This window comes from Lichenostomus cassidix, chromosome 7 (genome assembly GCF_008360975.1).
Source record: "Lichenostomus cassidix isolate B80296 chromosome 7, HeHo_3.0, whole genome shotgun sequence".
Lineage (NCBI taxonomy): Eukaryota > Metazoa > Chordata > Aves > Passeriformes > Meliphagidae > Lichenostomus > Lichenostomus cassidix.
The window spans coordinates 24,028,808-24,056,804 of NC_139488.1; the positions used below are offsets into that span (position 1 = coordinate 24,028,808).

General features: G+C 44.8%; 1 protein-coding gene across 10 annotated transcripts in view; it reads left to right on the forward strand.

Moving 5' to 3' along the window:
- Positions 1-27,997, forward strand: part of BIN1 (bridging integrator 1) — a 90,973-nt gene that overhangs the window by 25,448 nt on the left and 37,528 nt on the right. For 6 of the 10 annotated variants that reach the window (XM_085066872.1, XM_085066875.1, XM_085066873.1 and 3 more), the window contains exons 2-6: positions 11,722-11,802; positions 16,995-17,049; positions 17,499-17,593; positions 19,426-19,521; positions 24,347-24,454. In XM_085066872.1, the coding sequence (XP_084922998.1) occupies positions 11,722-11,802; positions 16,995-17,049; positions 17,499-17,593; positions 19,426-19,521; positions 24,347-24,454 (435 nt within the window). Of the gene's footprint in view, positions 1-11,721; positions 11,803-16,994; positions 17,050-17,498; positions 17,594-19,425; positions 19,522-24,346; positions 24,455-27,130; positions 27,224-27,997 lie in introns of all 10 variants that reach the window. The other 4 variants (XM_085066870.1, XM_085066876.1, XM_085066874.1 and 1 more) reach the window with 1 other exon arrangement.

The window sequence follows — 27,997 nt, forward strand, 5'->3', positions numbered from 1 at the left end:
GCATGTGGTCTTAGCTGACTGCTGAGATTCCATTTCTTGCCTTGCATCCCTGTTACTGTTTCGGAAGAGTCTCCTGTTAATGAACCTTGCTGCAAAAGAAAAATCCTCCTGCCTCCCACAGCAGGCTAGACCAAGGGAACAGAGCTGGCAACGTGCTTCTCAGCCTTGCTTTGAAAGATGAGGACTATCAGGGAAGCCTGTTCCATTTAATCTTCAAGCAAATGGTGCTGAAGCACAGTGAAAGAGAAAGAGTAGGAGATCCTTGTCCAGTGATGGCTGAGCCAGAAATGTCCTGAGCTTATGCATAACTTAACACTGTGAAATGGTGCTTGAGTGAGAGCACCTTTAGGTCACTATTGCTTAGAAGGCTATTTCAGATTAAGGACCCAAAGAGGAATGGTTTTGTCTCCCATTACAGACCTTTGGTAAGCTTTCATTCTTTCAGGAACATGACTTTGTTCTGATGCCACCTTCTCCAAGGCCAGGTCTGGCAGTAGATTTTTAACCCAAATAGAAATATCTGCCTCTTCAGCTAGGCCCTGACACTCCATATCCTCCACTAGGTGCTTGAAGGATTTGCATCAATGCTCTCCTGACATTATGATGAGAAATGTACTATGAAAGCTGATGGAATGCCTTGACACTTTTTGAACATCATGAACAACTTACTCAACACATGTTTCTGGAGGGTTCACCTGTGGCTTCAGGCAGTGCTTACAGAGTTACTTAGGCAGAAATGTGTGGTTTCAAGTGGTGTCCAGAGAAGCCATCTGTGTAAAATGGATGAACTGAGAACAACACCAGCATTCAGAAAATTGGATTTATCCATCCTTTATAAGGCATGAAAGCTCCTGCATTTGGCTTCCTTTTTGTCTAAAACGAAGGTGCAAATGTACAATTAGGACAGAGGGACTGGGTTGTATCAACCCCCTCAGAACTGCTGTGTCATGTCAGCAGTCATCACATGTCTCTGTGTCCACCTTACCTCGCTCCTGTGTTCCTTGTCAGAAACAATTTGATGCTTATGACAGGTGGGAAAAATTTGCTGGAAAGGGCTTTTTACCATTCCTTTTCCTTTCTTGTTTCCACCTCTTTCAGTCCTTGCTCTTCAAGTTTGCAAAACTACACTTATGTAAGCAGTGCTAGCAGTGTTATCCACTGTCACTTGATATTTGTTGTGTGAGCTGCATCTTTTGTCTGTAGGAGACTTGAGGATTTTCAGTGAAGTGTGCTTTGCAACCCTTCTGCCCTTTGCTAGGCCAGACACATGGTCCAGATTCATTCCTGTTAGTGTGATAGTGTATTAGTACTGCAGCACTTCTGAAGGGTAAAACTTTAGGCTTGGAATCCCACTGTAATCAAACAAATCTGGAACAAGAAAGGCCTTTTGCCTTGAGGTCACACAGGATGAACGATGACACAAAGCTGACCAGGCTTTTGTAGCTGCACTGATGCCGTAATGAGCAATCCCAGTTGCCTGGATTTGGAATTTTCTGGGGCATGGAGTACCAGGGTGAGGGAGAAGAGAAGCACTTCTGTGAATGGAAGGTACTGAGCTCCAGGGCTGATTGATGAATCTTATTATTTCAGTAGCTATGTATGGGATAGTACCTGTATTCCTAGGTGTTCCATGTGACATCTCTAAAGATACCAGTGGTAGATTGGTACTCCCTTTCTTGGAGGAAAATAGAATAGGAAATACTTTCTTTCCACATTTCATCAAATAAAGAGATGTTTTGAGCCATTTCTAGCTGCCTAATGTTCTCCTTGAAATACTTTGCAGCAATTTTAAGTTATCATTCCCGTGTTGTTTCATGGACCTGTTTTAATGTTGATGAATGTATGGTGCACAGCAGGAATAAAAACAATCTGAAGATCTTTTAACAGACCTCCCTCCCACTGATTTATAGTGACCAAATTTCCTCAGTGTGCCTTTTTCTTCTCCTTAGGGAGTGAGAGCTCATGTCCACTTGTTTGTAATATATTCAGCATCTGTCGACACCCTTCCAGCATGAAGCTGAGCAGAACCATCTTGTCCAAGGCTGGTAACTGAGCTCTGAGACTGCTGTCAAAAATAAAAGCTGCTGAGCTTGAACCAGATCTGGATATCTGAGAACTGGAAACTGAAGGACAGAAGTGACTGAGTTGATAACTAGGAGCACTGCATGCTTTGCCATGTACCATGTTTAAGGATTTAGCAAACAATGCTGCTGCTTTAGCATATGAAGGAGCCCTCTCTCTTTAAAAAAAAGCAAAGCAAAAAAGCAAAGGCACCCTGAGGTGCCTCTCCCACTCTGGCTTCATCTGCCAAACTCATAAGACTCTCAGCAGTCCCTCCAAAGACTCTAAGCAGTCCCTGCTGTCTGGTGCAGGTGTGACAGAACCTCAGCACAGCCCCCTTGCTGCCCTGTGCTCATGTCAGCTGAGCTGGGCTCTCTCAGCTGCCCTTGGCATCTTCTTTCACATGAGAAAAAAGCACTTGAGAAGTCTGCACAGCCCTGTGTTGAGGACATAGCTGTGATCCTTTGGGAAGAGGGGGCAGCTGAACTCATGTCATTCATTGCCTGCTGTGGAAACATACGTGACTGGTGACATGGGGACAGCATCCCCTTTCACACTGCTGGTAAATATGTGCCTGATGTAGGTGGTGAAATGTGGGAGGGCCCTGTTCTCCCCAAATGGTGCAGTCAAAAAATGTCATTTGTACTGTACCTGATACAGGTATGGTGAGTGCCCATATCTCCTTCACTTTGATTTGTGCTTTTGGGAGAAAACAGTGAAGCATTCTGGATCTGATTGCAGAGATTAAAGCATTTGCTGCCAGGCCAGCGAGGTGGTCTTGGCATAGTCTCTTCATGATATGTTCCCTCTAAAGATCTCAAAGTTCAGGGTCTGTTTTGCTGGTATCTAATAGAGCAAATCTGCTTGATGCAAATGTGTTCACAGGAGTCATTGTTGGAAGAAGAGAGCTTGTCCTTGGCAACCTGTTTTTAGAAGAAAATCCGGGGACTGGTCACAGGGCTTAAAAAACCTGTGGATTTTTTCAGAAATGTCTTTTCACTATTGACCACTGAGTGAGTGTTTCCATGGAGTCTTGAATAAAAGAAGGCTTCTGCATTGCTAATTTTAAAAATCCTTTGCAGCATTTTTTGAGCTTTTCCTAGGACAGTTAATAAGAAATACTGGACATACTACTGTTAAGGGAGCAATTCTATTTGTGACTTTTTTCCTTTCTTTGCAAAATACTTTAGGTAACATTTTAGGTGGACCAACATGTTTGTGGTGTAGCTTTTAAATATATCCCAGTGATACTGGGGAGCTCTTGAGTTAGGGGTTTTGAAGGTTTTAAGTTTGTACTGTTATTTTCCCTTAGAACTCAACTGGATCAATTCGAGAGTAATATGAACAATTTTCTTCCCACTGAAAGTGCTTATCTGAAGTAAAAGCAAGGGAGTACATGTAGAGCTTGCCCATTTCTTCAAAGACGTTATTTATAGGCTTTTTGGCAAAGCTGATGCCACAAAAAATTGACTGAGCCCCTGGGCTTTGTGTACACTTGAATGTCATCTTTATCTTTTTCCTTAATGAGTTTGTATGAGGCTGGAATCAGCGCAGACTGCACAGTACTTCCTGTGCCTTTTGGTTTAGAATTCTGACTTGCAGAAGCCCCATTGCTGTGTTCTGGGAAGCCAAGAATCAACCCATCCTACGTAGATACTGTAGCCCAGTTCTGCAGGGAAGTAGCGGTGTGCCTTGCAATAATGTAAAAGACTATGGACATTTTTTAAAAGCATCACTTGTTGACAGTATACTATAGTTAGAGACAGCGTTAGCGGATCCTGGTAGTGAAGGCTTCCCAGAGTGGGAGTGGCATTAAGGCAGAGAAATGTCAAAGCCCATTTTAGGTAAGTGATTTGATCACAGCATGGAACTTGAAGGCTAAGTGTTTGGTACCTTCTTCAGAAAGAACTGAGTATTGTCAGTACGGTGGGAATAGGCTGGAGAGAAACTCTTGTAGGTTCTACTTGAAAAACAAAGATTTTTTTTTTTTATGTGGGTCCTCGGGGACGTTAGTCTTGTTGAGATGGAGGGCAGGGTCAGCAGATTGATACTGCAGATTCTGAGAGCACTAGAAAGAGACAAAGAGGTAACCAGGGTAGAGAAAATAATCCTGGCCTTTTTCCTAGTGCAGAAGATTAATTGGACTTCTGCCCCCATGCCCAAGAGGGCTTTTTATCTTGGGTACAGAGTTCTACCTATGGGTATAGCAATTTAGACCAGCTAGATAAGACAGGAGTTCTCCAACAGCCTGGAGAACAGCTTTTTGAGCTCTGGGTGCAGGAGCACCCTGAGGTCCACTAAACCCATGGAGGTAGTTGTGGGAGGAATGCCCAGAAACTGGGGTTAGACCTGATTGTTCTTATTGGGGTCACCGGTGGTCTTAGGACACTCAATGTCCTGTGTATTTTAAGATGCTGACTTCAGCCTGGTGAAACTTGTTGCCATGAACCCTCTCTTGAGTCCATTATGGGGAAGCAGGTTTTCCAGGAAATAATTTGGAGTGTGAAAACTGTAACTTCTATTTTTTTTCTTTATTGACTACAGAGTGAGAGGGAAGGATAAAGCATGAAACGCAAGCCAGTATGACCACACTGAGGCACATGAAACTTGAGAAGCGTGTCCTGAAGGTGCAGGTCATGGCAAGGCTGCTGTTTAGCAGCTGTCAGAGGCAAATACTTGAGATGAGCCTGCAAGGCAATGCAGCATGACTGGCTCCTACAGAAATTTTTTAATACAGTGCTGTTTGGCGAAGATGATGGTTCTTTGGCACATACATGCTATTTTTCTGGCTATACGTGCTGTTACTACGTAGTCACATTTGGGCTCATGTTACACTTCATATTGTATGGAGGAAGGAAATGAGGTCTTTTTGAGAAGGATATTTGTTTGGAGAAGAGTGATTGACCTTCATTGAAGCTGTCATCTTCTGGATTTGAAAAGAATTTCTTTGGAAGAGCCTTACAAGGTCCCCTATGTAGAGTGGGATCAATCTGGCTTAAATCCCACTTGAAATGCTTGTCTTAAAGTCTTTCATTAGCAAAGGACCTTCCTGCAGTCTATCCTAATGATTTAGATTCTTCACTGTCAACATACTTTTGGGGATGTGAACAGAAAATTGTATCTTTAGTTGTTTGGGTTTTAGAATATGGCTCTAAGCATGCAAATTCTCACATAGTTTAACTAGAGGAACACCTGTGAAAATCAAACTCAACGTGTCTTGAGCTGAGCATTCAAAACTGGCCATCTCATCTCTCTTTTCCTCTCTTTCCCATTTGCCAGCTGGAAATGCCAGGGATAAATTCAGTGACTCTGTGGCATGCTGACCAAACACTCCTCTTTACAGCTGGATGGATGTGACATTAGACATGGCTTTTCCAGGTCATTCAGGAAGTCTCTAACAAAATGCTGCATTGAACCCTCATTTCCCAACACTTAGTTCTGTAACAGAGGCAATGTCCAGTCTTTGTGGGATCTATAGAACCTTGTTAGCAAGTAAGAAGCAAACAAGAACTGCTCTGTGTGTGCCAAGTTTGACATTGCCCTTTCCCGTCTTCCGGTGATCCAAGGGTCTTGGTGATTGCTCAGCTATGGGAATAATTTCCTCAATTTAAAATGAAGCGTTAATATGTTTGGAGTTTCTTCTTCTCCACCCCCATCTTCCTTTGTCCAGTTGTTTCAAAGAAAGACCTAATTGTGTCAGGCTTGCATGAGGAAAGCCAGGCTGTCCCCAAAACCAGCCTGGAGTCAGGCATGGAGGGCAGGAGGACATGCCCTGCTCCTGGGGAGGGCTGGAGGGGGGAGCAGATTCCCACTGCTGCTCACGCTTTTCTCCCCAAATCTGAATGCAATAACCAAAGTCTTCCACGAGCACAAATCTACTTCATTGAACAAGTCACATTGCATCTGGGCACAGAAGAAATGAGGCTTAAAAAGCTTATGAACCTTCCTTTGTTTGTACCTTATTAAGTTACTTGGCTTTGTGCTTTCCATCTGACTTGGACACTATTTTCTTCTCCTCCTTTTCTGAGTAGAATGTCTTCCGTGGAATAACAGGCAGCAGCCTGAGATCAAAGACCTATTTGTTCTGTTGCTAGTTGACCCATTGGCGCAAGCCAATTTATTGCAATTCAAAATTAGTCACAGTAATTACTGGCTCAGTGCCCAGTTGGTACTTGGAGATTATGTATGCACTGGAGTTGGCAGACCCAGCGAAAGTCAGAGGTGTTGTTGATAAGGGGTGGAGAGGTCGGGAGATGGAGTGATTTAGGGGCATTTCAGTGAGATATGAGTGCAGCCCCTCTCTGATAAAGTGGGGAGTAAGATGTGAACTTGCAGGGCTGAAGTTCCCTGGCTGTGGGCTTAATGACTCCTCCTTCATTAGGGCTCGACCACTCTAAATTCAGATGTTTCAGAGGCAGATTTAGCTTTGTTTGGGATCCACAAAATAAATGCATTTATTTTGTTGCCTTCCTGCTCCACACTTGCGTTCCCTAAACTGGTCTTTGGCTTGGGTGACCCATATGTCATGAAAGATAGAGTTTTATTAGGTTATTGGTTCACATAATGAATCTACATGGGGTTTGTTGAGAATATTTGGGGTTTCAGGGCTTTTGTTGTGTTGTGGCATTGGTGTTTAAAAAGGGAGTGAGGGAAGGTGCTGATGGGGGAGTGTGGCTGCATTAAGCAGCTGGCATATATTTTTTTATTAGAAAGCATAAATGTGAATCTGCTACAGTTGTTTTTTTGAGCAAGGACTGCATTTTAGTTAGTCTGATACTGCTTCTTGATGCTGACAGCTGCTGCACTCTCAGCAAGTGTTTGTCCTTGCTGGGGATGGCTGCTCCGTATCAGAGTTTGGTGGTCACTGGGCTGATGTCCAGATCTCCATTCCCTTCCTGCCCAATGCTTGAAGCAGAGCACTGGAGATCCTATGCTAATCAGTATGGGGGCTTGCCCGTCAGGAATGTTTCCTCCTGTACACACCTGGGGGACAAAGGGTAAATTGCAGACAGATAAGATTCTTCCTTTTGAGTCCTATAAAGCTGTGGTATTTAGGTAATGATCAGTCATCGTGTGAATATAATGGTCTTTGACCAGAACCTACAACTTGGATATCCCTAAGCACATTTTCAGTTTTGCTAAAAACAACTGTTGTTTTTAAAGGTTATTTCGTGTGTCTGCTTCTCTGACCATTGCTAGGAAATGACATGTCACTGGTATGAGGATTTTCATATTTCCCTGTCACCTCTTCTGTGTTTACCTCACTTCTCAAAGTATAGCAATTCCAAGCTTACTGCAGATCAGCCCACATCAGCAGATTACAAACACATCAGTGATATGAGATGAATGTGATCATTTACTGATTTGATAATAGCATCTTGCTTTCTAGGTTCTTAAAGTGCTTTTAAAATTTCAGTCTAACTCTGAGTCTGCTTGTTTAGCTTGTTGCTTTTAAATTCAAATGCAGGAAAAACTGAGGCTCCGTGGGTGGAATTTGGCTCTCTTTGGAGATGCTACAGTAGCTGGTCTGTTCCTGTTGGTCTTAGCATATGAGAAATGCAGAGCATTTGCAGGTCTAGCTATAATTATTGGAAGAAACCTGGTTTCTGAGAAATGCTGGAAAAGATGTCTGGTACCTGAGGCCAAAAACACTGGCTAGGATGTCAGCCCCATCCTGTCATAGTGAATCCATAGTGAATCAAGACCAAAACCCACAGCAATGCTAGAGCCTCCTCTGAAATCTGTTCCACCAGGTGTTTGTAGGATTCATACAAAGTATTCCCTCCTTGCACCATCTTGAAATGGTCCCTTTCCTTATGCAGGGCCAGGACTCCTGAGGTCAAGGGCAGACCAAGGAGCCTAGCTGTGGTTGCTGCTTAATCCTTTAAATGCCAGATCCATGTCCGCTGCTGGTGTGGTTTGCCGCCAGACAGCAGCTGACGCATCACACCATCTCTGATCCACCCCGAGATTTGGAAGCTCTGGTGGAGTCCTGTCGCCGGCCCTGGTAAATCTGCTCCATTAATAGCTATCAAAGAGCCTGAAGTTTCCATCCGAACTTTATCTGGCTTTGCAGTGAGCTGGAGGATTAAAAACTGTCGCAGGGGAAGGGAGGGAGCAGCCGTGGCTCACCCGGAATAGCCTGACCTATGACGGCACGCACCAGCCTGGGGAGGGGAGTTGTCCTGTGAGCTCACGGGTTATTAGCAGTGAGCACAGACATGTCTGCAGTCAGCAGCACACCCAGGGCCATCTGCTTCATGCCTGCCTGGTTCAGGGAGTCCAGAGGGATTTGTTAGTACAATTTACCAGCACAGTTCTTTGATGGGGGAGCTGGGAGTTGGCTTGAGGGTCAGCATTGTGGTGCCATCCTTCTGTGCTGCTCAGATGACTTGGGGTTTGACCTCTGGGCTGTTCATGTGGGGCAGGTCTGGTTATGAGGGAGAGCATTGTGAGAAGATAACCACTGGCCTGCTGCAGCCCAGGGCTGTTGTCTCTCTGCTGTGTCATAGCAGGTATCATTGTATGGCTGGGGCTTGCATATAGGGGCAGCAGACATGGGGCACAAGCCATGTCCCAGGTGGAGAATAGCGTAGGAAGCAAGAGAGGGTTTTTTTGTGTAGCCAGGGATTCACTTCTCCCAGCCTCTCTTGTAACTGATTTTGTTTTCCTTGCCTTGTTCCTGTGCAGACATCCCCAAGTCAATCTGTTTCACCCACCCCTTGTCACCACTGTGGAACCACGCAGGGTTTCTTCTTGCTTTCTGTCTCCTCATTCAGAGCTGTTCCTCACCTGAGCTTCCCTATTACAGCAGGAGCTTTTTTCCTTACAGATAGTCTGGGAGTTAGAGCCCTTTCCAGTGCCCAGAGTTTTACAGGAATTGTGCAAAGCACCTCAGCACAGTGGAACAAGATTTTCCCAGCTGGCCAGATGATCCCAGACTGAGCTTGCATGTTCCCCAAGGCATGTGGCTCCTTAATGAATAGTCTGTGAGTGCTACTTGGTGTTTTACACTGGGAGGCACTGAGGCTGTTCTAAACCTTTGACCCTGGTGACATACTTCAGATTCCTCCAAGTTAAATGCTCTCCTTCCCTCCCCTCCAGGCCTGAAAGCATCCCATCTCCTGACTAGCCAGACAGATGCATTGCCCCATGAAAATCTCCTTTGTATCCCCAGTAATTCTATTGATCTGCACATTGAGAACGTCATTCTGCTTTGGAATTTACAGCTTGCATACTTTGTTATCAGTGATGGGTGCTGTTAGTGTGCCTGCTCTTTGAACACCTGGAAAGTCACCCAGCAGGTGGGAAATCCCTGCTCCATAAATCTGGGAGCCTAGGGGGGTTGCAGGCTTTTAAGCAGCATTCTTTCTGGAGGAAGTTCCCCATACCACCTGATGAGAAAGATGAGGCCACACTGAATCCTTCTCCCATGCTGGCATGGCAGAGGAATGTGTAGCCTCAGCAGCAGTGTTGCTGTGAGATGTGCTCCCCTGTGCTGGAGTGGTGAGCACAGGAGACACCAGCGTCGGGTGTTCAGGACTCTGCCAGTGCGACCAGCATTGCTGCTTCTGTCTCCAGCAAGCTCTTGTGTGCCAAGGGTTGGTGAAGAAGAAGGGAATATTCATGCTGCCTATGTCCTGCTGTGCTGACAGATTTACCAAGCACATCGGGCACTTGTAGCTGCAGTGTTTGTTGCTGTCACTTGAGCTGTAGAAAGTTGTGTTTATAATTCTGGAGGCTCTTGATTCAGCTCTTGGTGACAAAGAGGGTGCTCTGCCTGTGTGTCCTTTTCCCTCCTTTTGCTGACATTGGAATACCTCAGCAATTTCTGGAGGCGAAGAGAAGCTGTTGATCAGAGAGAGAATGAAAAACAGTGATTCCTTCCTAGACATTTAATCCCCCAGCCAAAATAAGGGGATTTAGGAGTTGGGTGCTGAATGACCATACTGATCTATCATGTCTACCACTACAGTCACTTACTGTGGTCAAGGATGATATGGGAATATCTGTTCATTTATGGGAGAGGAACGGAGATCAACCAAATAGGCATAACAGGTGTCCTCCACCTCAACAGTATAAAAAAAATGAGAGTGGGCCAGTAGGTGCACTGGCAGTTGGACTAAATGACTGTTACATGTCCCTTCAAATTGAAAATACTCTATTCTACATCCCATTGCATGATCCTTTTCAATTCCATTTTGGGGATCAGTCATGAAAGACTGATTTTGCAGAGGAAAAATGCTCCTTATGTTCTTTGAGAAGATCATGCATAGCAAAGACAGCTGGAGAAAACTGGTTTGGGTGGCTGTGATGGCTTTCTGGCCAGACCAGTCCCTCAGAGTGGTTGGTCTGGGAACACTTACTAATGGTCTACCTGTAGGCTTGATGTCAGTAACAGGCACCTGCTTTTTGCGTCTTAATCCCCCTCTCCCCAAAAGGGGCTGAACATGGCAGCTGGGGTCTGTGGGTAAAGGGCTGCTCTGCTGTGCTCAGCAGAGCAAGGGAGATTCCAGCTTTCCAGTGCCTTTTGCCTCTTGGGCAGTCATGCAAGAGACAGGGCTGCCTTGCTTGTTGAGGAGTTCCCTCAGGTCCCTTTATAGCTCACCTCTGGCTCAGCAAAACCTCATGTGACCAAGGATTGGGTAGGCTTTTTCTGGTTTCACTGTCCCTGTGAGACAAGGCTTTTTTCTTCTTTTTTTTTTTTTTTGGGGGGGGGCATGGTTAGGTTTTTAGTTTTGATTAAGAGAGATGATGTGATCGACCTTAACCAGTTAGAGTGTATGTCCCACTCTCTGTGCAGCTGGAGTTGCTTGGGGCATGACAAATAGCTGCTGCCCTCCTCCACAGCTTTGCCCAGACTTCTTCTGATGAATGTACCTGCCAGCCCAGAGCATGAAATGCTTTTTTGTTCCAAGCCTGGGCGCAATCCACTTAGCTGCATGGAGAGGGAACTAAGAGAAAAAGGTGATAAGAGAAGTAGTCCGATAAGGATTTTTTTGCAGGCTGCGGGGAGCTGTGCTGTGCAGGAGGTGGCTGCTGACACTCTCAGAAGTGACACTTGGACTGAGTGTCACACAGATGATTGGTGTAAGCTCCCCAGTTACTCTCAGCAGCCAGCCCTTGCCAAGCGTGTGCATAGTGAGAAAAGGTGGAAAGAAAGTAGGATTTCACTGCTCCAGCCACCCTCTCTCCCAGAGATCCCTGCACAGCTTTCTGTGTTTGAGGAACAGCTGTCTGGCTGTTCTGGGAGCAGAACCCCACTCTGTCTGGAGCAGAGACTAGTTTTAAATCAGGATAAGTGTAACTGCACAATACAAGGCATGTTAGGTATGTGGTTTGTGTCTTGCTGGTTCAGGAGATAAACAAGTGGATTGCTATTGCCTTGTCTGCATATAGCGTTAAACCAGTAAAAGACAAGCCTCAGTCATGCTCTTCAGTACTGTGGAATGTAAGAGGTCTGAGTTCTTCCTGACTCATCTGTAAGTCTGTTTTCAAACTATGACTGTGTGGAAAAATATTCCAAAAATTCAGAGTGCAGGAATAAGGGTTACTTTTTAGTGTTCCTTCTCTCAGCCTCAGGACCAAAACCGTGTGACTGTTTCTTTGTATTTGCTTTGGATCTGTGTTTGAACTTTCCTTTCTTTTCTCCATCTACAGGTCCTTCAGAAGCTTGGTAAAGCAGATGAAACAAAAGATGAGCAGTTTGAACAGTGTGTGCAGAACTTCAACAAACAGCTGGTAAGATAATTGGTGGTATGTAATTGCCCCCTGGCTTTCAGTATTAGCTTCCAGTCATCTGCTGCAGTATGCAATTAAAGGCCATTAAATTAAACAGTGACATAGGCCTATTGAAGTGATCCATAACTCATAACTTTTCACTTTCAAGAAATGACACTGTGACTTCCAGAGTTCCTTTCATGGAATCAGTGGGACAATCATAGAATGTGCTGAGTTGGAAGAGGTCCATCAGGATCATCAATTCGAAGTCCTATTCCTGCACAGGGCACCCCAAGAGTCAAGTTATGTGCCTGAGAGCATTATCTAAGAGCTTCTTGAACTCAGACAGGCTTGGTGCTGTGACCACTTCCCTGGGGAGCCTGTTCCAGTGCCAACCACCCTCTGGGTGAAGAGCCTTTTCTTGATACCCAACCTAAATCTCCCCTGCCTCAGCCTCATACTGTTTCCTCAGGTCCTGTCACTGGTCATGAGAGTGAAGAGGTCAGTAAAAATAGTACTTGTTCTAGACCCAATTTTATAAGAAGAAATAGCTCAACCAGAACACTTTCTTCAGTTAGCAGTTGCTTTGTAATGTAATTTTTCCTGCTCCACTGGAAGCAGAGATGTAAGAGCACCATTGTGTCCCTGAAAGATGGATAGGATGGGAAACAGATTAGAAATAAAAAAATAACGTGGAACAAGGCAGTTTCAGTTTCCTAAGCACAGTGAAGGGCAGAAGAGACAAAGAAAGCAAACGGTGAAAAGGGAACATCCTTCCATGGCTAGGACCTAAATCTGACTTCCTCCCCATACTTGCACAATCCCTGTGTCACGTCAGGCCTGAGTCATTATTCTTCCATGTGTCTGCCTCATCCCCAATATTTTAGTGCACAGAAATATTTTAACAGTGTAGCAATTTTTCCCCACCCTCCTACTTCAACAGCAGTAGGCTTCTATCTTCAACTGGGTGTGTTTTATTTTTAATTCATTTTTTATTTAGAGCCTTCAGCCATCCAGAAAGGAAAACACCAGTTACCTTGTGGGTTTTACATGCTGGTGCTTGTTGATAGGGGAAGCGTTGCCTGTGTTTCATGGCAGGAAATGTGTGCCCCAGCATAGCTCAGGTGGTGCTGAAGAAATCTGTTAGCCTTTTGTGGCCTGACACAGTTAGGACCTTTTTCTGGAGCTGATAGTGGCAGCTGCATCGTGTCTGTTGAGACTCAGCAGATGTGGTTATGTGTCGCAAAACCAGCTGAGTAGGGATTTGCCACAGCTGAAAGTAATGAAAATCCTTCAGTCTGACTTTGTCTTATGTCTGACCAGAGCTGATTACAGATTCCTGGACACTAATGCTTGTTCTCTTGGCAGCAATAGTAGCTGTTGCCCCAGAAGTTCATGCAGCATGACTGTAGCATATCCAGCAATGATATTCTCTTGTGCACAGCAGAATACATTTTATCTGTTTTCTGACAACATGACATTATCAGATGTGACTTGTTCGGTATAATTTTTAAGCCATTGAGAAATAACCTTTTTAAATGCCTTTAATATCAAAAATCAAATCCTGAAATATCAAAAAACTCAAATCCAAATTTCTAAATGTGATTGTCTGGGATAACTTTTCAATTTCTAAAGCCACGAGTTCCAGTGGTGCAGTGAGGAGCCTTTTTAAGAAGCATTGCCTCTTGTGTCCCTTACATCTGAATTTCTTTTCCTGTCTTGCGGAGCAAACCATGAACTAAATTCCCCAAAATAATGGAGACTGCTCTGCATTTGCTGCTTGGTTTTGCTTTGGCCTTCAGTTCCCCTAATACAAATGCAGATGATGCAGAAAATGCAGATGATGCCTATTCTACAGGGCAAACCACAAGTGTGAATTAGCTGTATTCTTAGGATACGCAGAGCTTAGGAATTACCATGCCGGGTAGACTAGGGGAGTAAAAAAATTAGCTATATGTGCATATACACACACACTTGTTTTTATTTTTGTATATATGAGGTGTGTCTAGTATAGTTATCTTTGAGATTTCTGTGACCTTTCATTACAAAGTCTGCTCCCATGGGAAATGGAAGTTTGGAGGAAAGCTGATCTTTTGGCGCAGGCTGATGACAGAAGAGCTCTGCTCTCCTGTGGAACTGGCTGGGGTGTGAGCAGGCAGTGGCATTGTTCACTGCCTGCTTAGAGGCTCCTCTGACTCTAATGATTGTGTTGGACCACTTTGACGCATGTTTCTGTGTGTGGGCTGACATGGAATGGAGTGCAGGTCTAAAAATCACTTGCTCATTTTCAACCAAGGTGTTTGTGGTTCTCTCAAATAGTGGTTAAGTGGACATAAAGGGAAGCACTGCTCTTCCCAGCTTTCTGTCCATCAGATTCATATAAGAGCACCACTCTGAGGTCCCTGAATGGTAGGAACTTTTTAGCTTGGACAGATGGATTTGCTTTGTTACAAAAGAGCTGGGCACAACCATGGAGCTGCAGGACTTGCCTTTGTCTCTTGAAGGCTTGGCAAGCAGCAGAACTGCCCCTCATTAGTCCCTCATGGAGATTCTTTGTCTATTACCCTACCCAAAAGTCCATTTGAAGACTTCCCCCCCCTTCTCTTTCCCAGTGTCACTTGTATTCAGTCACTGGCACAAGGGTCTGTTGCAGGTATTTTCCTTCCTGATCTGGGAACAACAGTCCTGCTGTAAAGGTGCAGCTCAGCCCCTGCCCAGGGCTTGCCAGGCTTTGGTATCTCTTGCCCTGCCTTGAAGTACCCACTGGAGGGATTGTGTGAGGCTGGTGGCAGCACTTAGACCTGGCACTGTGTGTGCTTCTGCTTGGCAGAGCAGCTGGGTTTCAATACCCTTCATGAGCTGCCACTTGTGTGGAAGTTCTGGGCTGGTTCAAAGCCTTTCACACCAAGCACATGAGAGGGAAGCTGCTGCTGGCACAGGCTGCACCCACCTCTGCCTGCCCCACGCTGTGTTGGCACAGTTCCAGCTACAGGGCAGGCAGTGTGGACTGCATCTTCCCTCTTGCAGAGTAGGTTCCCTTTACAGTCAGTAGCTCAGAAAGACGTTTTCTTCCCAGACAAGAACCCTTCATACCTAGCAGTTTCCATTTCAGCCCTATGTGGTAAAACAAGCTTAACAGCCTTCCTGGCAGCCCCAGGGTGGAGCTTCTCACCAGTTGTTCATGCTCTGTGTCCTAATAATTCTAAAGTTTTACTGAGTGGGGGCTTACCTGGAGCTGTTGTTCTAATGCTTCCCCTCCCTGTAATTACAAAGTCTGTTGTTCCAGCCCTACATTAATCTAACCTGGAACAGGACATTACCTCCTTCCCCCCTCAGGTGTCGAACATCCCTGCTGATGATAAAATCTTTCCCACTAAAACTGCAAAACCAGAGAGGTGATGTGAAGGGGTTACAGTCTGTTATTAGAATGAAATCAGTTTTTCTGATTTCAGTTTGACTCTTTTCCCTACTTTCTTTACCATTTAGTTTAAGAAGCATCTCTTAAATGTGCACACAAGAGTGTTGGAAGTTTGTTTTGTACAGTATTTCACAGTGTCTAACTGCATTGTGAGAGGTGTTTTGGAGAGAACATTGGAACAGGCCCCCCAGAGAAGCCATCCCTGGAAGTGTTCAGAAAACACATAGACGAAGCACTGCTTTACTGGGCATAATGGTATTCTGTCAAGGTTTGGACTTGGCGATCTTGGAGGTCTTTTCCAGCCTTAATGATTCTATAATTTATGCAGAATTGTGGCAGTACTTGACAGCTCACGGTAGGCTGCTTGAAGAGAGCCGAGAGAAAGCAATGGTCTTAAAGTTACCCCAAAGTTTTATGGGAAAACATTAATGCTTAAAATATTAAAAAAAAAGCATTTTTAGTGAGGGAGCTGCTTTACTGGTGGACAAGAAAAAGATTAACGGAAATGCCAGAGTTGGAGCTGGACAGGAACCAGAGGTGCCCAGGGGAGCTGGGAAAACAGGATTCATGTGAACATGAAAACTGTGAACATGGGTCTATCCTTGAAAATCTTTCTGCTTGCAGATCTTATAGACTGTGAAGTGTGTTCACTCTCTCTGGCAGGCTCAGTACTTTTGAGAGTAATGACAGAGATCAGCCGTAACTCCCAGTTTTAAACATCAGCAAGAGGTGACTGAGGCCACTCCAGCTGCAGGATGCAGCACCACATACTGGTGAGGATGCCTGGAGAACACAGAAGGCTGGTTTTGCATTGCTGCAATTGCATGCTCCAGTTTTCAGGCCTTCTGATTTTAGATGCTACAATTTTGAATGTTACTGCTCCAGACATTGCAGTGCCCAAGTGTGTGGCAAGTTCTGCAAAGGACCTTCCCTGCTGATAGTTTTTGATAACCTCAAAGTTGTTCAAATTTAGTCATTCTTAAAAATGATACAGCTGCAGGATGATAATGAGTCCATTGGTGGGACTTTGCATATCTTGCAAAACAAGAATTCAGAAGAGCAACCACTGCACCCCAAAGCCTGCTGTCATTCCTCCCCCCCAGTTTGTGCCCCGTTGAGGGGGCCCCCAGCATAATTAATTTTGACAGCTGAAGACAACTCCAGAGACAGGGAGCTCACAGGACATCTCCAACAGCTGCCTCAGAGCTACTGACTTCAAAAGCAGATGTTTCCCATCAGCTCTCCCCACCACTCGCTCAGGCACCTCTTGTCTCAACTGAGCTCATGCTGTGATCCTTTGTGCTCCCAGTGCAGCTGTGCTCTCTAAGCAGAGGCTAAATCTGCCCAGCTGTTGAAGTGGCAGTGATAGCATAGCTTTGTGAGAACTCCATCTGCTTCCAACAGCATGGCCCAATTTGATTTCCATGCCTCGAAAGTTCTGGATGAGTTCACATTTGTTCTTTTCCTACTGCCATCAGCAAAGGAAACGAGGGATCGGAAAGAGCTGGCTAGTTTTATAAACAAAAAGTCTCCTAGTCTGGGGAAGCATTGGGAACTAACCCAAAGAGAGTACAAGATGAGAGGAATTATGACTACATTTGCTGCAAAAGTCCTAGAAGTTCCTAGAACACAGAGCAAAAAAATGCAGAAAATGTGATAGCTTGAGGTTTCATGTGATCATAGGACTGTTGTGTAGCCCATCTGCAAGACCAGTTTTCTTTAATTAGAAATGTTTGAGTGCTTCTGGCGCTCTCTTTCGCTGAGAGAGTAACTGATGATCTCCTTACGTTCACAGACTGAAGGCACGAGGCTGCAGAAGGACCTCCGAACTTACTTGGCTTCTGTAAAAGGTAAGGTCTGCATGAGCAGATGAGTATTCCCCTCTAAGGCTTACCTAGGCAGTGAGGTTTCTGCAAAAACCCCCTTCTGGTGTTTCTCCAAGTGTGAGTCGCAGGAAAGGTCAGCTTTGTTTAGGGCAAATCTTCCAGAATCCTTCAGGACCAGCTGGGATGGAATGGGATTATGCTTTGATTCCAAACATGTGGTGCTGTCTTAGATGGACCTTCATATGTTCTCCTAGGGGAGGACAAACACAAAGGGTTTGATGCAACTGCATCCTTGGTTCCTTTTTCCGTCTGGTTACATTCCATGTCTGTGTCATCAAGGGTCAGACATTTAGTAAGGAAGAGCTCAGCATCTGTTGTAACCTTCCTGTGCCTCCATTCCTCAGGATAAGGGTTAAACTGTGAGGAACACATTATTTTCTTCTTTGTGTGAACAGTTCCCTCTTCTTTCCTAGCTATGCACGAGGCCTCCAAGAAGCTGACAGAGTGTTTGCAGGAAGTTTATGAGCCAGATTGGCCTGGGAGAGATGACACAAATAAAATCGCAGAGGTAAGACTTTGTCCAGGATGTGGGGATGTCCAGACTTGCTCTCTCAGCAGAGATGAGCTTTGGAAGCAATGTCTGTGCACCACATTTCTTGAAGCGTATGACATTGCAGAAGAACTGGAGACAAACTTAGCCTTGTGAAGAAAGGAAGGCTGAAAGGATGTGGCCTGTATTTTTGTAGGACACTGTTGCCAGATGCTTGTATGTTACACAGAGCCATATAGTTATGCTAAGGAGCAATTTGTTGCCCCCTAAGTGGCTAAATGGGGACACAGGATGCCAAAAGAGAGTCAGCAGGGTTGACAGGGTGTGCTGCTTATGTTCTGTGTAAGAGAAAGGGGAAGATAAAGCTATGGCTAAAGCATAGTTAGAGCAGCCAATTGTGTAGCTGCAACAACCCCTCGTGGCAGTACCACCAGCTGCCTTGTTTCAGTTGCTCCTGTGTTTGGCTGCGCCATGTGTCACCCCAAACTGCTGTTCTCATCCCTTGGTGAGGTGATGCCTGTCCAGCTTGCCCAGGTGTTTTCTGTGGAGCTTAGGGCACAGACTGTCCCTTGGCAGTGTGGATCCCCTTGGCTTGTGCCTGTGGTGGGTCCAGCTGGAGGCAGCACCCTCTGCTCTCTTGCTCAGCTGTTCTGAGCAGCAGCTGTGAAAGTTCAGCTCTGTGGATTCATTTGCCATGAGGCTGCAGGACTGGGCTTATCTGCAGCTGTCTGTGGCATTGGAGGAGTGGTGAAGGAGTAGACAGGAGAGCAGGAGGAGGATTCTTTCCTTCCCCTTCTTTACCCTGTGGAAAATCTCACCTGAAATAACATCTGTATCTTGCCCAGGAAATAATGACTTCAAAGCAGATAACACAAACAAAACCTGAATGTTTCCAGATCAGTTTTTTCATTAACATGGAAACTTTGCAGTAGGAAGTGCTGTTGCAGTAAATAATGGAGTTGTATTTCAGCTGGTTTGACTTCACAGTCTCCGTTGGCCTTGTTTCTTCCTGAGCCACTCTGGTGCCTCTTAAGAGACTGACTCTTCAGAAAATTTGAGGCAGAGAGGTCAAAGGGAGCATGAATCCTCAGAACTAACTGTAGTTACCCTTTGAGTCTGCAGGAATATTTCCAGCTCTCCACCTCCCCCTTTAATGCCTTGTTTATATTTTGCTTTTGAAAAGACAGGTGAGAGAGAAGAGTTATTCCTGCCAAATGAAAGCATAAAGTGGGAAATTTTCTTTAACACTTTGGCCAAAACCCGTTGTTCAAGTGGAAAAACAGGAGAGAGGGGTAATTTCCTAATCCAGGGTGTTGATAGGAAATTACTGTGCCTGAGCTAAGGTCAAAGATAAAGTGGGCACAGCTCAGGGTGCAAGCCTTGGCTGTGGCCTCCATTGGGCTCTGAAGGCAGGTGTGAAAGCAGAAGACTGCTAGAGTTGTTTTCTGTTGCTGTTCATGCTCTTCCAGAAAGGTGTATTGTAATGAAAAGCAGAAAATGGTGCCTTGTGGAGTCAGGTGTCCCTTTTTGTGGCTGCAGGGAGAAGGAGGTAAAGCCAGCCTGACATTCATCTTCCACTGTACAGACTTGAGTTTAACATTGCAGGGGAAAGACAGGCCTTCAAAGACATTTTGTTCTTGGAGAGGACACCTGAATTAACAGCACCAGGCATTCTCATTTCTGCCAAGATCTCTGTTTTCAACTGACTTCTCTGATCATTAGTTTTCCAAAGAAATTACTACTTCTTAAGAGCTCTGAGGGCCCCAGATTGCTGACTGTAGCATTCACAGAGAAAAACAAATGTGGAGCCCTGTGTTCTTAATAGTTAACTCATTATTTTTGTTTTTCAGAACAATGATCTCCTATGGACGGATTTCCATCAGAAGCTGGTGGATCAAGCACTTCTGACCATGGATACATACCTTGGCCAATTTCCAGATATTAAAGTAAGATTCTCTTTAAACCTTTTGATCTAGAGAGTCACAGCAGATAAAAGCTGTGAAGATCAATTTCTTACATTCCCATCTTCTTTAGGAGGATATGTGTACTGTGTTCCTCCAAGGTCTTCTTTGAGAGCAGCCAAGATCTTTGCAGCTCTGGGTTATGTGAAAATGTTTTGTTAGATTTTTGGGGCTTAAAATGAGAGTGGAGAATCCAGGGGAAAGATGGTGAAGAGAAAATGTAAGTCTGAAGCATGAAATCCCCTATTGCATCAGAGTGCAGGGGGGCAGTGTCAGCAATAGCTCAGAAAGTCTCAGTCTCTCTTTTTTGTCTTTTTGTATTTTAACTTTCTTGTAAGCAGAAAACATTGAGCAAGCAGTTAGTGGCAAATGTATTTTACAAGTAGAGGCTGCTGTGGAAGGCAGATTTCTGTGAGTTCTTGAAGTCTGCTGTGTCTGTAACCAGCTTTTTTCAGGGAAGGGGGAACACTGGAGAGGTGTCTTTTTGGGAGAGATCGTACCCAAGGACCTGGGTTTGAGTGATGTCCTGTGACCTTCCCTTCCCCCACAGTTATCTCTTCTCCATTCATTTCGAGGTTATGCAGGAAATGTCTTCATCATATGGAAGCACTAGTAATGATATCACCATATGGGAAGTATCAGCTTGGCTACTTTCCAGTGAAAACAACCCTTTCCCCACCACATGTCTCTTAAAACGTTTGTCAGTATTTGTTGCTTCAGGAGGATTGTGCTGTATCAAATGGGGGCAGGTCACAGGCTAGTAAAATGAGCCCTGAACAGCAATGTCCTTGTCTCCTGGGACTCTTTGCTTCATTTTTCCAACCTCTTCTGCCCCTGAAAGTCTGAAGTGAGGAAGGGCTGTGGCTTTCCACCCACTGAAGGCTGTAGGGCTGATCTCTCTGGGCTGTGATGCCTCAGGCAGCAGTGCAGCCTCTGTGCTGCTTCCTGAGCAGGAGGGCTTACTTTGGCCTTGCTGTAGACTCGGACTTTGGCACTGCTTTGGTCCAAATCACATTTTACCAGGCCCTTTGGCTGAGCACTGGGTCACCTCAGAATCACTTCTTTCCATGTTGAGTATCTTCAGGATTTTTAAATTCTGCTGGAGTCCTGCTGAGATTTTACAGTGGGATTTTGAAAGGAGTGCAAGAGTGGGAGCACCCAAATTCCACCAAAACTCAAGGTGTTAGATATTGGGCACCTTCAAATGCAGTAAGATTTATCATGCTGAGAAAGAGTTATGGGCTTCTCTTGGCATTAATATCAAAAAGCCTTTGTGCACAAATTAAAAGGTATGCAGTGAAAACCACCACACATAACCTGAAAATCCTAGCCTTTCTCTCTGAATTCAACTATCATGTTTGTTTATATTACTGGAAAAAGTTATGATCTTTGTACTGAAGTTTTCATTAGGTCTGCAAACTAAGATTCTTGGTACACCATTTACTGACACTGGTGGTTTCACTCTGTTGGAATCACCACAGTTGACCTCAGCAGCCTGAATTTCACCCACAGGTCTGAAAAGTGTGGGAACAAATAGGTATGCAATGATGAATAGATACTAAAATATTGCTAGAGGTAGCTGACTTCTGAATGGCTCCCTAAGGTGTTTATCATTAATGTTCTTTCTCAGTCATCAGATGATGCCCTAGAAAAGGGGAATTTTATATTATTGCATAAAAGTAATTTTATGCACAATTCAAGTAATGTTTTAGAGAGCACTAGTCACTTCTGCTTGCCTTCCTAAAAAGAGTGGCTTTATGATGCTTCTTACAATAAGATACAGATGTGTTTCGCAAGAGTTGGCTATTCCTTTAAAATGGACTTTCAGTGGTATGAACTTAAAAGGTCAGTAAATTTTTGTGGGTAATTCAGCTGGATGCATTACCCTCTTTACTCCAGAGCAGTGAGAAGTGCTCAGATCAAGTCTGTTTTCTTCAGGTGGTAGAAACCACTAGAAATGCAGTTATTGAATGTTGCTATAGCTGTACAGAAGTATAGTTTGGCCTCACGTAAGGAGTTAGAGTTCTTGAGATTGGCAGGCTAAAAAAGCTCCAGTCTTATGTAATTTACAGAATATTTGAGTTGTTTTTTGTTGTTGTGGTACTAGTTTTCTGGTTTTTATTTTCCACAAAATAAAGGTTTTCTGCTTTTCCTGGAATTCTGGCATTAATGTGATAAAAATAGTTGATTTATGGAGAGAAGGGGATTTTAATTTAGTTGTGTGAAGGCCTGGTTTTTATTAATGGCCCAGTAATTAAAATGTATGATGAGTTAGATCATGCATGCATTATTTTTTTGGTAAATTCTAACATGTTCTGAATCTATCATCACTTGAGGGGCTGGAAAAATTCCCTTGGATATTTTGGACTTGAAAAGGGATCCACAGCGGGAATGTGAAAACAGAGCATGCCTTTAGTAAGGAATTTTTGTGTGTTAAAGAAAATAGTTTATCCAGTTTTGGATGTTCACCCCTGAACAAGGCCTCTCCATCTTCTCTAACTTGACAAATGGGAATGCAAAAAGTACTTTAAACTTTCTTTGCAGGTCAGTGTCTGTACTTCTCGGAGTAGGACTCTTCTTGCATAATCTTTAATATTTCTGAGTGAGTTTTTGGTTGGTTTTGCAGAATATGCGATAAGAGTGCAGGTCTCTGCAGTGAGCCCAGAGAAGATAAACTACAGCCCAAGTTCTGAACAGCTGTGGAAATGGGGATTTTCTGTTTTGCACTGAAACTGGTGCTCTACTAGCTGTAAAACCAAAAATCAGTAAAGGAGGGTATGGTGGGGAAAAGTTTTTTGTGATGGTTTGGCTTTGGTTTGGGTTTGTTTGTTTGTTTTTTTTTAAAGAGGCTCAGATTAAGATGGATTTGTTGCAAAGTAGTAAACTCTGTTGGAGTTCAGCTGTTACATTCAGCTGCAGCTGTCCTGGAGTCCCAAAGGGAGCCCTGCAGCCTTCCAGGACTGGGCTAAATCCTACAGTGTGATCAGTGGAGGGCTCACACCCTGTGTGTCTGTACCTTGCAGCATTTCCATGTACTCCAGTAGAAACATGGGGGTGGGTGTTAGAAGTCTGGGAGCTGCATAGACATGGAGGAGTGACTGTGTTTGAGAGATGGGTGACGTTAAATCAAACTCCCTGGTGGGGGAGCAGGAAAACCTGGAGGTGGCTGTTTGCCATGTTAGCGGTGGGGAAAACTCCAGCTATCTCTACCAGTCTGACCTGGGGGGAAAATGGTATCTGTTAAATCCCAGATGGGGCCATATGTTCTCTGGTGTGTTTGTAAGATGCATTTACTTGCACCATAGATGGTTGTGCTGCTAGAAGCCGTCTCCAATACCTTCTTTCCTGGCTGGCAATGTGATGTTTGGGAGGTGTCTTCTAGTGACCTTGTCTGTGGGGTGGTTCAGTTTCTTCGTGACTCCTCTTTTGGAGTGAGCTGAGCTTTTAGCAATGAGTTTGGGTGTGTGTGTGGCTGAGATCCTGCAGCTCTGCTGTGACTCACACAGTGCTGCACCAGCGTTTGCTGGAAGTGCAGAGAAGCCATGTGTGGGAGATGTGTGAGCTGCTCCCAGCTGGTCTGGCAGAGAGATCAGCCCTCGGTGTGGTTTTGCAGCTTATCTGCAGGAGCCTGGGGAGAGGAAACCACAGCTCCCTGCCAAGGGCAGGAGAGGAGGGGATTCCGCTTTTGCAAGTAAATCTCAGTGCTGATTCCATGTTCTGCACTTTCCACGTCCCTGGGTTTTGTGGTTAGTTAGAAATCACCCTGGCGTCTTGCCATGCCTTTTCACTCTCTTCTCCAGCCTGTCTCTGGACTGCTGATTGCTGATGCTGGTCCAGGCTCTCTGAGCTGTGGGGGGAGTGTTTATGGTCAGGCTGGGAAGACCTGTGCTCCTACCCAGATAGTCTGGGGTGTTTGCAGACAGTGTGGGAGGCTGGGGGCTGAGGGGATGGATAGTTCCTAAAACAGGGCAGCCCAGTGGGCCAGAACCTCAATAAAGTACAACTCTGCTGGGAGAGAGAGAGCCTGAGGCTCTTCAGCTCAAGAAGGGTAACAGAGGATCAGGCCACAGGCCTGACTGTCTGTCCTGGATTCTCAACCATGGATTTGTCCGGACTCCATTCCTGCATCTGAGTCTGGTATGCAGTCAGCTCCCTCCTTGTATTAGTTACGGCTTTGGTGTTGCCTGTTGGTGACCCAGCCCTGCAGGTCTTCCCTTGCACTTCCCTTTTGTAAGTGCTGATGACATCAGACCTTGGCCTGTGGCTGCAGTCGCTGCTGTCTGCAGCTCCTGTCACAGGGCTCAAAATGCTGTCCTAGGCATATCCTGAGCATATGGATGAGTGCTTTTGCTATGCTGGCAACAGAAATACCTTGTTTTGTTGAACTTAATCTCTTAAACGCCCGCACAAACTAGTGAGCTGGTTAATTAGAGACTGGCTGCAGCCCTCAGGAAGCCCTGAAAATGATGCAGCAGTGCCTGTAGGATGCAGGCCTATCATGGGGCTTAGGAAGCAGTGGAGATACAGTTCTGAAAATGTTCATGTCACCCAGAGGTGGGGCTTCTTGGTGGGATCCCTTTGCCTGCCCTGGATTGGGTCTACTCTCGTCTTGAGGAGCTCCCTCTAGAATGCTCCTTGTCATAGGTGGCTCTCTGGGCAGCCTGTGTGGAGAATCCAGGGAGAGTTCTTGTGTGGGCAGAGTGTGTGGTGCTCTGGAAGTTGGGTGAAGAGGAGGATCTTTTTCCTGGGAGGTTGTGTGGTTTTGGCTGCTGGGAAGAAGATTGGCATGACTCTTCTCCATCTTTCCTAGTCTCGTATCGCGAAGCGGGGAAGGAAGCTTGTGGATTATGACAGTGCCAGACACCACTTTGAAGCCCTGCAAACTGCAAAGAAGAAGGATGAAACCAAAATCGCAAAGGTAAGGCAAACAGGAGGATATGCAGCCTTTCTTTCATTTTGGGAGGTCTGCATTTGCCTACTGAGCAGCTTTTAAGGTCACCTGTACCTCTTAACTGTGTTTTCATAGAATTCATTAATAGTGGAAAGGACCTTTAAGATCATTGAGGCGTTGTGAACTGGTGAGGTTTTGCTAGGTATTTGCTTCTCATTTGTTTAGTTTTCCTGGAAGTCAGGATGGCCTGTGTTGGGTTGGTTCAGCCCACCATCATCAGTCTGCATGTCTTGGTGGCCAAATACTTGGGCATGTGTTTAGTCACATGCACAGAACTGGTAACCTCTGGCAGAAAAGCCTGTGTGCCCCTTGGGGAAGCAAAATGCAATGCTCCAGAAAAATGTTCCAGTTTGTCTGCTTCTTGGGACTCTGACTCCCCATCCTGGAGCAGTGGTAAGAATGTTTGAATGTTACCTTGAGGTTGGTTGTGTTTGTGAAGTCTTCTGATACCCTAGGAGAGAGACCCTTATAGGAGTGTTAGTGACAAGTACATCAATGGAAATGCACTCTATGCACACTTGATGAATGTGTTCTGTTGTCTGTTGGTCACAATTACTGCATAATAAATATGGCTAAAAGCAGAAAAATAAGAGTTTTCTCTTGTCAGGTTTCTTTCCTGCCTGTGAATATCTTGATCCAAGGCTTGCCCAACACTCAAGTGAAGGATTTTATTTTTAATGAGATTTATTTTAATTAAAAATAAAGTTTGCATTTTTTTAAATGTAGCTGAAGAAAGATAATAGTCCTAATTTTGTTCTAGAGTAGGTGCATGGATTGAATACGGCCGCTAAAATGAGCTATGGATTCCTCGTGTACCCTAAGTGTATTTGAACCCATATGCTTCCTTTCCCAGGACACTTCTTGACACAACAGAATAGTCCAGGGCTTGGGAGACAGCTTTAATTCTCTTCAGTGTGGGCCATGGTAAATTGTGACTCTTCAGGGTAGAAGCAGTACACGAGAGAAAGAGCCTGGACCTGTATCTTTTAACCAGGCAGACAAGAGTTGTCATCCTTTGCTTAGGGTTATTTCTGGTAGGGAGGAATATGAGCTATGTGAGAGATGCTGATGTTTTTCCTGCATGGAAGAAACTAGGATGCACCTCTACCCCTGAGTGAAAGATATGCATTTAGTGGCTACAGTGCTTTTATTGTTAAGCTCCAAGTCATCAGTCATCTACACTGCACTGCATGCACTGTGATTAACCTTGACAGACAAAAGGGGAGAGAGATTGATGGCCCAAATGTCACTGCATCATTTGTGTGGCAAAGCAAGTCTTGATTCTGTATGCAAGGCATGAGGCCCAGCTGGGTGTGCCTTCAGTTCAAAGAAGTAATTCATTGTGTTTGGGGTAAGAGCAGAATTTCCTTGGGGTGTGTTGTTTTTATTGGTGCATGCCAGTGGAAATGGTTTCTGTAGGAACTGGTCTACTCAGGTTGGTACCTGGTGCTCTGCAGCAGAGGTTGGCTGCCCTTATCATTGCTGCACTCACTGTTGCCCCAAATGCTCAGCTATGATGATACAGCAGGTATGGAAAAAAGTGCAGTTTGAAGAGTGAAATATCAAGAGTTAGGAGTTGGTGCTGTGTTCCTGATTTAGCCTGTGCAGAGGTCTCCTAGTACTTGATCAGATTCCTCTCATTAGCCAAAGTGTGCATTGGATCAGTGTCCTGGATTAGAGACAGATCTTTCCACACTCTGTAATTTAGGCCATAAGCTCATGCACAGGATAATCTGTGACACGTTGCATTGTCCTCATCCTGCAAAGATGGGAGCAGCAAGTCCCATGAGTTGTGTGTGTATGGTCTTCCCAAGTGGGCAGTTTTCACTGCCCAGCCTGTGATCTGCCATTTGCAATCACACAGCTCTGCAGGGCTGTGGGCAGCAGCCAGGGCTCAGCATGCACTCAGCTGCTCTAGGTAGTTCACCTCTCTGTTCCTGTGCCTGGAGTTTTGCTCCTGTGACCTTTGAAAGTAGGGTTGCTCCAGTGTAAGTTACTTTAGAATGTGATGACAGACACCTAGGAAAGAGAAATCATGTTTCTGACACAGGATACAAGTGGGAACTGACTTGATTAAGGTTTCATGGTATAGTAACAGCAACAGCAGTGCAAATAATTTTTGGCACAACATGGTCTTTTTATTTCTTCTCTAATATATGGATGTTCTTTTCCCACCCAGGACCCCTGCCACTTATTGCTAAACTTACATCCTGCTATTAAAATAAATCACTGTGGACTTTCAGCTGTTGCATGCAAATAATTATGATGGTTAATTAATCCTGACCTCTCTTTAAGGAGCTCCAACTTCACAGCCATGCCTTGGAGTAGGGTTGTCTGTGTGCTAGGTCACTAACAACTGTATCTGTTGCTCTTACAGCTGCCTGGCTGGTCTGCAGTATCCAGCCCACACGGGAGCATTAATTACTGCTAAACTTGGCATGCTTCAAAGGATTCATAACTGATCAGTCCCAGGATGTTTGTTTTTTTCTCTCGCCTTGGTGATACTGGTTTGGCCCAGCCTCTAAATACACTCTCTGTTGTGATTTTAATTTTTTTATCCTAAAAGATATATGTTTGTGTCTCTCTTGTTCTCTGTTTATTTTTTTTCTTTTTTTTTCCACTCAAACATGCTCCCTCCCCCAGCCTGTTTCGCTGCTTGAGAAAGCTGCGCCTCAGTGGTGTCAAGGGAAGCTACAAGCTCACCTCGTTGCACAAACTAATCTGCTCCGAAATCAGGTGACTGCTGATCTACCTGGCTCTAACCCTGCATGCGCTATTTTGGGCTCTAGATTGTACCATGCCAGTAATCTCTAGGCAACGTTCACTCTAGTCCTCTCTGTGAAGTGTGTCCTTGACACTCCTAAGCCACATGGAAGCTGCTGAGCAGTGAATGAATCTGTGCCTGCCCAATTGATTTCTAGTCAGGTGTGTTGATACTGGAATATTGCTTTCTCACTCTAAAATGAAATACGGATGAAGAAAGAGCTATGGAATAACTCCAAGACAGAGGGTGATGTAGTACAGTTCCTCCAATTACTGCTTTCATTTTGCTCTAAGAGAAACAGTGAATTTTTCTTGTTGCTGTTTTGAAAAAAAGGAAAAAAGGAAATGCTGAAAAATTGGCTTGTGGATTCATGTTTTTGAGTAAAGCCAAAAAAAAACCAAACCAACATTGTGATTTCTGTGGCTGCTGAGTTAGGTTGCAACATTCTTCTGTGGTAATGTCAAAGTTTCCCAAATGGGCACTGTCCTGGTTGTTGTGGTTTAAAAGAGCCGTTTTTAGATAATATTTTGATCTGCCCAGGAGAAGAGGTGAGCCCAGATCAGGCAATTTGCAGCCTGTGTGATATATTCGAACAGTTCCAGGCTGAGGTCATGGTGGTGTCATCTGGCAGAACTTAGGTTATAGCATCTTGAGGGACATGAGCAGCTCAGAGGAAGTGCTGAGGAATAAAAATTTGAATTCTACTTGCATAGAAGTGTGACTTCCTGATGAAATCTCGATCAGTG